Source organism: Synchiropus splendidus, chromosome 19 (assembly GCF_027744825.2).
Source record: "Synchiropus splendidus isolate RoL2022-P1 chromosome 19, RoL_Sspl_1.0, whole genome shotgun sequence".
Classification (NCBI taxonomy): domain Eukaryota; kingdom Metazoa; phylum Chordata; class Actinopteri; order Syngnathiformes; family Callionymidae; genus Synchiropus; species Synchiropus splendidus.
The window spans coordinates 11,753,783-11,766,029 of record NC_071352.1 but is presented as its reverse complement, the minus strand read 5'-3'; the positions used below and the strand labels follow the sequence as shown (position 1 = coordinate 11,766,029).

Sequence of the window (12,247 nt, the reverse complement as noted above, 5' to 3'; positions counted from 1 at the left end):
TGCATATGAGTGCACTTGGAGACTGTACTACACAGAGTGTGTGAGCGGGAAGGAGTGCGATGAAGGTTCAGATACAAGAGGGAAACATGAATGTGCCTTGTGGCTGCAGCTAATGAGCCTCATGGGTCCATATTTCTAACAGCCATCACGTTGTTTGCACTATTACAAGCTTATTTTCCATCATGTCCCGAGACTTTGCAAAAAAGTCACCAGTAGAGCGGCACATTTTTAAGTTCATCGTAATATTATTACGGTACGAGCTACGTAAAAGACACATCAAAATACCCTGTAGATACGAGCACAGTATTTTAGCACGTGCACTGTCCGGTGAAACGCTAACTTGAATGTAATGTTTCCTTCTGGAGCATTTTATAGTCAGCTTACTGCAACCCTGAGAGAAGCGTCTGACCCGAGATGGAATCTCCTACTCAGAGCTACTTTACAATACGTCTGAAAACAGCTGAAAACCTTTTTGTACGTCATATTTCATTCAATGCGCCCAGAAAACGGGAGCTTCTGCGGCAAATACAAAGGGAACTCGGCAGAGCCGCTCAAGAATAAGTAGTGATCCTGCCAGTTACAGCAACAATGTAAATAGACAACAGAAAAAAAGTTCCATACTGGGTCGAACCATTACTTTCATCATCCGCTCGACAAAATTCACCAGATATTTCCCATCAACACCACCATGATAAAACTTTTAGTGAATTAAACTGCACTCAGGATAACTTTTTTTTTCTAAAATGGAGCGACTGACATTTGTGAAGTGAAACATCGCAGCATGCCAAGCCTGCAGCACCTCTGGTGCCAGTGTGGTGCCGCGTGGTTTGAGCCTCTTAACGCTGTCCTCTTTGAAGATGCTTCCAGCTCGGGGCTCGGGGAACCTGGACCCAGGGGAGGGCTCTGTTATTGAAGCCCGGGCGATAACCTACATCCCTGGGTAATTGCACAGCACGACTTGGCTTGTTGTTGTGGTGGCGGGGTGAGAGGGGGAAGGGGGGGGATGAAGCATATGCCTGTCTCTGTGTGACACCAGGGAGTAAATCTGAGCTTAAATTAGTTCATCAGAGTCCAGATATTGGCTGGGCCCACGGTACGAGTCTCATTTAGGATTCATCATGCATAAACACATGACCTGCAAATGTCTGCACATGCTCATACCAGCCTCTACCATTCGATAGAAGCCAGACTGGAGCGTTCTTAATGCATCCAAGTGCAGATTCAACATACACAATGAGCTTGTCAGTATTCCATCTGCAAGCTCTTGTCTCGGCGGCTGTGAGGGAACTATTACGGTTCGACGCAGAACAGACACAACGCATCATTTCACCATCTGAATGATCGTACTGTGCTCCGTTTTGTCATCACCTTAAAATGATTTGATATTAGGCTCTCAGCAAAATAAGGATTATTTCATTCCGGCCCCCTGTGCTCAGCCATTTGTCTCACTGCTGCCTCCTAAGAGTGTTTGTCCGTCCGCTTTGTGGATCGGCTCTTTTGTCGGTGTTGCGGCTTGATTGTTGTCACCTGCTCTGACTCACTGATGATGCCTCGCTCTATTGACAACAGCGCTGTTATTGATGTGGAGATGCAGGAGGAGACGCTGTTTTTATTCCATTAACAACACAGAAAGCCTTTAAGCCTCCCCACTCAATGTCCCACTTTGATACCACATAAAAACGCCTTTTTTCTACTTGAGTGAGCGGGCTAATCCACTAGCTCCCAACCCTCAAGTATAATGAACAAACTCACAATTTATGGTGCAACACTATTATAAATATTAGAATGATAACAAAGCAAATGAAAAAAAAAAATAGTTCAGTTGACGCAAGTGGAGCACATACTTTGCGATTCACATCAGTGTGGTTTGAATGGCCTCAATTTTTTCAGGGGGATATGGACTTTCTAAGTGACATGTACAAGTTCTGTCACTAGTAGATGTGCTATGGAGTAGATATGCTCCCCTTTTGACCATGAGAACATTTGCACATCCTTTTTTATACACCTTAAAAGGTCATTAAAATGCTGATGTTTTGTACAGTGCTTTTGGTTGATGAAGCCAATCTCTGGAATAAATGTTCTTTTGGCGCAGTCAGATATTTCCATATTATCGTCATTTAACTTGTTATAAGCACAACTTAAAAAGCCTGCCAATGCAGTTCAAGTGGATGATTAACTGATGAAAAAACAAAACGAAAAAAAACCCCATTATTACTCAAGCGGATATTAAAAAAGCTGTGGACTAAACCTATTAACAGATTCAATGGGCTTTTTTCCCTTTAATAATACTGTAATATTAAATACTGAAAGAGTAGCTTCACATCAAAACGCAATTTCATGCATTTTGTACTTTCCGAGTCAGAGTTTACAAATTGGCCGACGTGTTTTACATAGGGCGAGCGACAGGGACTACAAAAATGGCCACCTTGCCCACGACTCAGTTCCTCAGTTCACTCCTATCTGTCAGAGTTCTCTGGCTGGTTGTTTGAATGTGTCATTGAATTTCATCTTCTTGACTTGCTACCATCCCCATTTTGGGTGAGTTTGCTGCTCTTTATTTTGCATTGCTGGAATTGAACTTACTGAAAGTGAACTTACTGAAAGAACATCAGCACAGTGGTGGAGTTATCCTTAACCATCCTATGATGCTCTGAGTGGGACGCACTTTTTTTGAAAGCAAGATCTGAATAAACAAGTCGGTTAAATGAAGCATGTAGTGTCAGCTTATTTTAAAACTAATAATTTCCAGACTATAAGCCCCTACTTTTTTCTTGCGGTCTGAACCCTGCATCTTATACAACGACGTGGCTAAAACCGATAAAATCACAGCCAATCTCCTGGAGGTCTGGAGATGAGAAGCAGCAGCTGAGACCGGCTGTGGTGTTGGAACTTCGGACATGCGGGCGAAAACAGCGCATTTTGAGCGCTTTAATGTCAATAAAAGACGTGAGGAGTTCACGATTTGACTTCAGAATATTGCCAGGTTTGTTTCATGAGTCAGTCTCCATGCTGGACCTTGTTTCCAAAACTAGTTTAGAAGTGATCCTCATGAATTGTTAAGCCGGGAGCACCACTGACCTTTCTACGGCGTAGACAGCACCACTGCACCCACGGCTTATAGACCAGTGAGGTGTATGTATGAAGAAGGTCTAACTGATTTCATGAGTAACGTTTCATGACAATAAAACAATGGCCCTCTGCACTTCTCGTAATATAGCATATTCTATTTTGTTGTACCTGATAAATCCACACTAGGTGGCTGACCAAACCTCCCCGCCCCCGCTACACTGCAGTCGTCCTGCACAACACAAACACAGGCTGCTACCTTCAGAAGTCCTCTGATGACTTTGCAGTTGTTGGCCTCCACACAGATGGGGATGATCACGGGGCTGTTACCAGGAGTACAGCCTTCAGACAGATGCCAGAAACACAGAGGCAGACAGTGGACTTCCACAGGTCAAAAAGACCAGTTCTGTCCCGCGATGTTCACCCCGTAGACAGATGTGAGCAAAGCTCTCATCCATGTTAAAGAGCCGGTCTCACTCACGGCACGAGTCTTTAATATCCCTATGCCTCGACACTCTTTTGTTTCTACAGCTGTGAGAGTCCACAGCTGTATTTTTGGATCACAATGTATCAACATTTAACAAGACAAATTAAATTTCCCTTAGATCGAGTCAATGTTTGTTCTCTGCTCTGTTGTTCTCATAATGAATATGTAACTCATAGACTTAGCATGACTTAACAAACGACAAATTTATTCACGTACGTACAATCTGATATTAATGGTCCTTTCAATTTCAATAAAAAAAATTGACACAGATTAATTCTTGAAAAGAAAAAATGCCAAAGAAAGTGATGCCGCCTTCCAACAGTAAAAACATGAAAGCACCTGTTGAAGCAGTTTTTAAAATTCATCAGAAAAATCCATTTACTCTATAATTATTAAAATCTTCTTTCCAGTTTATTGAGAAAAAAAACATATTATTTTTATTTTATATATTATATTTAGTCATTTCTTTATTATATTAATTTCATTTATGACATCTACAGTTTTTCAAATTTTCTCAACATTGTGGATCAAGTTTTTTTTCTTTTTTCTTCAGTACATTCGATGAACATGACGTGCACCTGGTTCTGCTGCTGGTTGGACTTTGCAATGACAAATAAATATCTTTGAGACGATCACATGGTTTCATGCCATTTCACAAGGTACGTAGATGAAATATGGTTATTGAACACAAATGAAGCCAGGAGTTCTATTACTAGAATTTGCCCTGGGCCCAGTTGTTGTGGAAAGGGTGGGCCCCAACATCAAAAAAGGTTCACAACGCCTGCTGTCGCTCAGTCGTGTTGCTGCAAAAGTGGATGATAGACAGTGGGATTCCATTAAATGTGAGACGTTTTTCCAAGAATTATTTATTGATTTGCCTCGAGAGTCAATACGCAAAATCACGGTTGACATTAGACAGCAAAGACAGTGTGAGCAGACCATGATATGAAGGCATGAATGATTCAGGAGATCAGATTACGTACCTGACCGCTGCGCTTGTGTCAGCTTGGAGTAGACCACGTCCGCCGACTCGATCAGGGTTCTGCTGGTTTGGATCATCTGGAAGACAAACAGGACGTGTCGTTATTGAGGGGAACATGTTAGAGGCAGTACGTGGGATGGGAGCTGAGACAGAGCAAAGTCAGTGAAACTCAGCAGCTTTGAGGATGAACACAGACGGGGAAGCTGGTCTGTAAGAGAGACGTTACTCGGTTGAACGGCCGGCTGATAGCGCAAGAACCTGTTCATGTTTGCTGTTGCAAAATCTGCAACATAAGGAAGAAACAACACCAACAAGAGGGATAAAAGCAAAACATAAGTGATAAAAGAGGATGGAATCAGAAGTGACATTCTATTTGTTTTCTCTGGAAGAAAGTTACCAGGACATTAAATCTGTATTGAGCATTAAAAACCTTTTACTGCCGATGGCAAAAAGAAGCTAGAATAAATTCATCTCCAGGGTGCCGCCAACATCAGGACTGAAATATTTTAGCTGGTAAAAAAAGTGCTTTGGAACAAGATTTAAAAACGGTTAACTCTTCCACTGGCACCAAAAGCTAATACAGAAAGAACGTCACCAAGCACAGTTTGAATTTCTTGCTTGATAAAAAGACAAGGACATGTCTGATAAGTTTAAGCACAAACCCACACAGGCTAAATCCGAGTGTTATATGAGTAAGTGAGAGTTGTAGTGAGGAAAAAAGTGACTGTAACAGCAGGCTAATAGTTTTTATTTCAGTCTGTAATAGTCAGAGTGCATATGAAGTGTATGACATGAATGAAAGCACTCAGTTCTCCAAAGATCTAAATGTTTGCCGTGAACGGAGACAACATACAGTAAGAAGAACCATTGTTTTTACTGCAGGAGATGCACACGGTTCAGTCCAGTCCCTGTATGTATCATGTGGGAGTCGTGTTTAAGCACATTGTTGTCACTCAAATTTGTTCACAGCAGGTGTTTGCACAGCACTGGCCCTTCTTGTGTAGTTTAAAGGAGGAGGGTTGTTCTGTTGCCGTCATCTGTCCGCTGCTTTCTGTTCCCATCACATTTGTTTTATTTAAGTGTTGTGCCACAGTGATGAGGAAGCGGGCAGCTTGGCGCCAGGTGAACTGGTTGTTCAAGGGCAACAGGACTTTAAATTGATGAGAGAATTCAATTTCTGACTGCAACACTGAGAGAAATAAAACATTCCCTGGTCATTTGACTTGCAGTGAAAGTTCCCGGGGGCCGACAATTGTTGTTCAGCCCACTGCGGGGGCCGAGGTCAACGATGTTGCACAGCACATGACATGGTGTTGGCTGCAATTCACATGAACGCACACACACGTCCTTTGTTCTGGAGTATGGAGCATGTCAACGGTTCTCTCTATGAAGTGAACAGAGGCTGTCAACTGACCAGGCGCAGCCACAAGTGCCTCACCCTCAATGTCAGGAACTGACGAGGAAGAGCCTCAATTCAGACTCCAGAAAACTCAACTTCAAACCCAGAATATGTGCATTCGCTGCTTCATTTTTCATCTGTCATAATTATGACATAACATAGAAGCCCCCGCAGATGCACCGGGAACACCTGGTGCGCATCAACCTTAAAATATTCTCTTTGTGTTGCTGATGTGGGTGGGAGACATGATCACCCTGCACCTCGCTCATGACCCACTTCAGCAGGCTACGCAACAAAAGGAACTTATTACACCCATTTTTGGGCCATGCAAATGCCAGCAGGTGAAAAATGTTCTGCTACAGGTAGGGAAAACGCACGGGTCAGCACGACTTGATACACGAACTAGTCGTGCTGTAGATTAATAGGGGAGGAAACAGGAGCAAGCAATATCTAAAGAGTATTCAAATTTGGCCTGACCTTCCCGTCTGTTTCTCCAGATAAAATGGGATGAACCAACAGTGCGTGTGGATTACCATGTCGTAGGCGTTGAGGACTTTCCGCAGCAACTCGGGCACAGGACCCTGAGCCTCCATGGTAGGGTACGTCTCACTCAGATCCACGGTCACCCTCAGTGACCGCTCGCTGTTCATCAGCCAGCTGGACACCGTCAAGATGCACTGCTTCATGTTGGCGGCTGGCGTCAAGCCACAGAGCTCCTTGAAGGAAACCATGGCATTCTGGAAGGGAAATCACACACTGGTATTTAGTACGCAGCCTTGTCACGCCTTCATACATATCATTCTCTCCCATTTTCTAATAGTTTAGAGACACCAAACATCTTTGACATTTTTTATCTCGATTATTGAATTCCATTGAAACAGGTGTCTGAAGCACAAAAGCTATTTCTCCAGGTGGCTGAAGCCTCACAACACCAAATCAAAGAGCCAGTGACACCTGTGGGATGGAAACTGCCTTGGAAAATATCCGGTCAAGGATCCGGTCACTGGCATCTATCCCTTTGGAGCAAACACTGGAATGAAGTGAGCAACAAAGAGGCAACCAAGGAAAGAAATGGAAGTCTTGGGGACCCAAGTTGGGAACCCATATGTGTCCCATAATTCCTCTAATAAACAGACAGATCCCCAAAAACTTGGCCAAGACTATATGATGCATTTGCACTTTTGATCCCCACAAAAGCGTTGTTTCTAGACCTTTCTCGTTCATACACAGACTTTTCAAATCCCTTCCCGAAGCTTCTTCCCTGAAAGCCAACCACAGGTAAGTTGTAAAGTCTGGACACATCTTAAACTTGTTGAACTCTAATGGCAGACTCCAGTGATTTAAGATGACAAGGTTTGACCTCAAATCTTTGGCCGTGTTCTCCCTTAATTTTCAACAAGCACATTGTGTATATCTGCGAAGGCATTTTTCTTGTGGAGGAATTTATATTCCAAATGGTACAAATATTGCCGACACATTAGCTGGTCTGGGACCCGAGATAAGATAACAAAGTGTTTGTGTCAGAAGCAGCAAGCTGTTCTGCTTCCTAGCACAGAGCGAGCTCAGTTCTGAACAGCTAGTCATCTCCTTCCTCTTCTTATCAGCTCCTCATGTGTGGTCATCATCTGGATAACTCTGTCTTGACACATCTCTAATCCTTAAGTATGACATTGCAAAGGAATTCTTTTTGTCCTCTGCCACTGCAGAGGTTTCAGAGGAGACAGCTCAATGTTCTACTGTGGTGCCTGAAATGATAACCTTCTGGTCCGGCTTTGTATTAAATACAAATTGTTTTCCTTCAGAAGCAGCTGAGTTACTTCATGTCAGCTGATCCGTCACCAGGAATCTGTATTTATTTTTTAAAAATTAGACCCAGATTTAGCTGCCTTCAACAGCTTCAGATGCATACAAATCCAGATCAAGAATCTGGGTGATGAGAAAATTCACAGTATTTATTGAATGCATAGTAATGATCAGTATATGATGAAATATAGTTTAGAATCGAAATTCAAACACCATGACTGAGGCAACAACTTCCAGCTAATGGCTCAAATATCACATGCAAAATGGTGAAATATCAGCCTGCGCTTTTTAAATAAGCCTTAAAAATCTATGCCTTCATGTGAGATTGCACTACATATTAGTGTGTGGCTGAAGGTTGACAGTCAGAGTTGACTATTTAAGCAAAAGCAATAAAAGTCTGCATGTCACATGATATTTAGCTGCCTTCATTTTCCAGTTGTTATTTTTTTCCTAAACAACTTAACAATGTGTATCAATATTAAGCCCTGACTCTCATTGTTTTAGAGAACTCGGCTGTTGAATTCCGATTGGAAGCCCAGTCTTGTACAATACTACAGGCTCCATTCAATTCCATACCCTCCAAAGTGGCACCAAGATTGCTGAAGCTCCTGTGTAACCTCAAACTTGATCTGTCCATTCACACTTTAAAACCCTTGGCGTGGGAAAGGTCACTGAGGCCTGGCACCAATCCCAGCCAGAACTGAGAGGGAATTTGGCATCCAACTTTCTTATCGTGACTTTTTAGCCGAGTGAAAGGGCCCCTTCCTGTCAGCGAGAGAACATAAAAAAGCCATCCAGAAAGCAGGGCAGAGGTAAGTAACTGACTTGAAAAATGGACGGACAGTATGAAATTCACGTGCTTGAGGTGGTCTTTTAGTAAGTGGACCAGCATCTTTAAATGGTGTGACTCAAGCAGAGCTGCAGAAAAGCACAAATCGTATCCTTAACATTGCCTTTTTTACTTGTGTCATATGGACGTTGGCAACCAGACCAGATACAGTGGCAGTGGTTCTCGACCACAATCCGTTCCAGAGTGATTTGTTCGAAATCTGAATCGATTTTTCCCATTGCAATGAATGGAAAAGGAACTGATGCGTTCCGAGCCTTAAAATAGTCTTTTGTAGGAGTGAATGTAGAGTGTCTGCTGCAGGTGGCTGTTCCTCTATGTGTGTGGCCGCTGCATGTGCCTCATCCCTGTCCCAGCTCCAGCCCACAACAGGACATCAAACCCTGGAGTGAGCGCTCCAGCACCTCCCCTGTGACACTCTACCACGGTCCAGTGTGGAGACAGGAAAGGTTTTACACCTCAATATGAAGAATAAACAGTCAGTAAATGTAGCTAACGGGACACGTCTGCATACAGAGGCTGCGTTATACACAATAACAAAGCACGGCGTGGGTCAGCTGATCGGTCCGCGCACGTCATGTTTTTCCGGCTTTTTTCGGGGGCGTTCGAGTTCTGGATTTCTGTTCGAAATCCGAAGCAAAAAAATCTTTGTTCGAAAGACAATAATGATACTTAACAAGCATCAAATATGTCCACCAAGCATCAGCACACATAAAAAAGTCACAGGTTATCAAACACAAGATGAATAAATAAATACCCATAATGATAATACATACATACATACATACATAAATTATATAAATAAATGATCAATATATCGGTCAGACTGATCTTTAAATTATGTGATAAACAAAGTGGAAGATTGGAGGAAGGACTCACAGGTGAAACAAGAAACGCACTCAGAGAGCGCAAACCAATAAGAATCCTTTAGATGGCACTGTCACCACCGTGACCAGGCATCAAATATTGTCCATGGTGGTGAGAACCTCGAGACCAGCAAGGAACAGGGAGACCTTGAAAGTCTGAACATCTTATTTAGTGAACTCCTGAACTGATGGCTAAACATGATCCGAATCACCACCAACATTGAATCATTTGTTCCTTGTTCTATTTGCTAAAAAAATAAAACCATCCAAATCTGTCCAACTTGGAAAGTTATTTTGAACACAGACGCTGTCAAAAACAGAAACTCCTGGTGGAGGCAAAATTGCATCATAAAGATCCATCATGAGTTAAATGTTCATATTTGTGTCATGATGGTTTTCCACAATAAAAGCAAGCCAATTGTGTCCTTCTTCCTATTATGAGTATAACAAGCTAGCTTTAGAAGAAGGTGTGCTTTGGGATTTTAAGGCCAAGGTTCGCATGACTAGATAGTGAACACATTCGGTTGGGCGGGAAACCACACCGCTGCTCCTTCTGACAGCTTTGCCTCTGTATGCTGAGCCTCAGGTCACACCTGTTGGACCAGTGAGCCCTGTCCCAGCAAAGGGTCTTTGTCATCGCCACTGCTCAGCGTCACCTCCTCTGCATGCGCGGCACTGACATGGCATCTTTGTCATGGTGGTCATAGCTGGCCTTTTTAGCATTCATGTGTGCGGCCCACATGTGTGAGTGTTTTTCAATTGTTGTGCAATAAAAGCCGAACTGTTTCCTAGCTACAAGTACAGACCCAGAAAGGGGCTTGTGTTTTTAATTAGTCCCTTCCCCCTCTGAACTCCAGCATTCCCCAAATGAGAGTGTCCCGTTACAAGAGTGCTTTTGTTTGTGTTTGCCCCTTCCTCCGTGTTCCAGCGTTCCCCTCTCCCCGTCACTCTGGGAAATCACTTGGACTTGTTGGGTATGTTACTGGGACCACAGGGCACACGCTTCTCCACTGAAAATTAAAAAAAAAAACCCATCCCACCAGGCGGGCGCCAGTCCAGCTCCTCACTAGGTTCATCAGTAACAGCAGCTCTCCAGAAAGGACTTGATTCAGACGTTTTTGATCTGCTGCCTGACTTCAAACACGAGGCATGGCAGTGCATCTGTTCACGGCTCGATCACAGATCCCCCTCTGTGATAATATGTAATAATGGGCAACAGAGAAATTGTCTTTGTTCAAAGTGGACCAGTTCCGATCTGGAGAATTTAATTTGCTTTTCTTCTATACTGTTCAAAGTATTAAATGATCATTTCTTCACATGATTTCTAATGTTTCTTCAATAGCATCTAGGAAATGTGTCCAGACTGCTCCATAGTTAAATTCAACTGTTAAGAGACATGAGATACAGCAGACAGACGGCTCAACTTAACCCCAAAATAAAGCTGGCAGAGCAGTCAGACACCGGCGGCTTCTGCCTGAGATGTGAAACATTGAATTTATCTTCCCTACACTTAGTTAACTATTATATTTGAACAAAAACAAATGATGATGTTGGAGACAAATAAATAAGTAAATAATAATACTAAATTTAATCATAACACAGTTTCAAGAGAGACTGCAGTGTGTCCAACAAATGGAATATATATATATATATATATATATATATATATATATATATATATATATATATATTTATTCAGCGCCATTCTGTGAGACTTCCAAACAGTTGTTGAAATCTCAAAAATCCAATGTGGTTTTGCATTTGAAAAAGACAGAACCTTTCATTGTGAAGCTCTTTCAAATCCTCATAATTCAAAAGGGAAAATTAGCATTTCAAACCAAAAGTGGTAATTATTCCTGTGAAGAAAACAACACTTCACCTGGGTTTTTGTTTAAATCTACATATTTTTAAACATCAGTGAAAACGCTTTATTTGTGGTTCTGACAGACACGGTGTAAAATGGCAGTCCTGAGGAAGTGGTGAATTATTTAACTCTCTATTTCGCTTCACTTCTTTCAAAATCTCACGCCGGTCGTTTCGAAACAACCACCAGCTCGACACTTTATCAACAGCACGGTACAGGTGACGCCAACAGTTTATAGTCAGACTCTGGAACAACAATTCACCCTGCATAAGGTTCCTACCCAGGAGTCTCGGCGAGAAGTTTCGGCGAGAGCCATCGCGCCGCTTCCTTATTTATATTTCACTTTTCACATCAGTCCGTGACTCGTATTTGCTGACACATTATATGACCGTGCATTCTTCAAGTGTTGTAGTCGCCATGGTTCCAACACATTGTAAATCCAGCACCTCACAAATGGCTTTTATGCCAAAGCAGAATTCTCAGTAGTTTTTTTCCTCTACCTGTTACCTCAATACTTTTGTACTTTTATGGTTCATTGCTTATTTCCACACAAGAAGGAAGAATATAATGTACGTCCTCCTTTGTCCACAACCATAAAATGCATGGCGGCGTGCCACTGAACCTCCGCTGTTCCACGGAACTGATTTTACTGTTCAGGTAGTTTTATGATCCCAAGCCAGTTCAAGTCATGGTGCATCGTAAGGTTTAAGTACACACGAGTTGCACATATGTTTCTTCTGATTTATCACATTTATTGTGAAGAAGTACAAGGGAACAAATAAGAGATGTAGGAAATTGATTTGTTTGCCTTTTTTGCTGCTTATCCAAGGCACAAAGGATCATCGCGGACTCCACTCATCCCCACTATGCACTGTTCTCCCTCCTGCCATCCGGCAGACGGTTCCGTAGCATCTGATGCGGAACCACCAGATT

At 42.6% G+C, this 12,247-nt stretch overlaps 1 protein-coding gene across 1 annotated transcript in view; it reads right to left on the bottom strand.

Moving 5' to 3' along the window:
- The window catches only part of plcl5 (phospholipase C like 5), a 71,794-nt gene that overhangs the window by 14,025 nt on the left and 45,522 nt on the right, over positions 1-12,247 (bottom strand). The window contains exons 3-4 of the mRNA XM_053850674.1: positions 6,468-6,671; positions 4,537-4,612 (exon numbers count right to left, since the gene is read on the bottom strand). Of these exons, the coding sequence (XP_053706649.1) occupies positions 4,537-4,612; positions 6,468-6,671 (280 nt within the window). The remainder of the gene's footprint in view (positions 1-4,536; positions 4,613-6,467; positions 6,672-12,247) is intronic.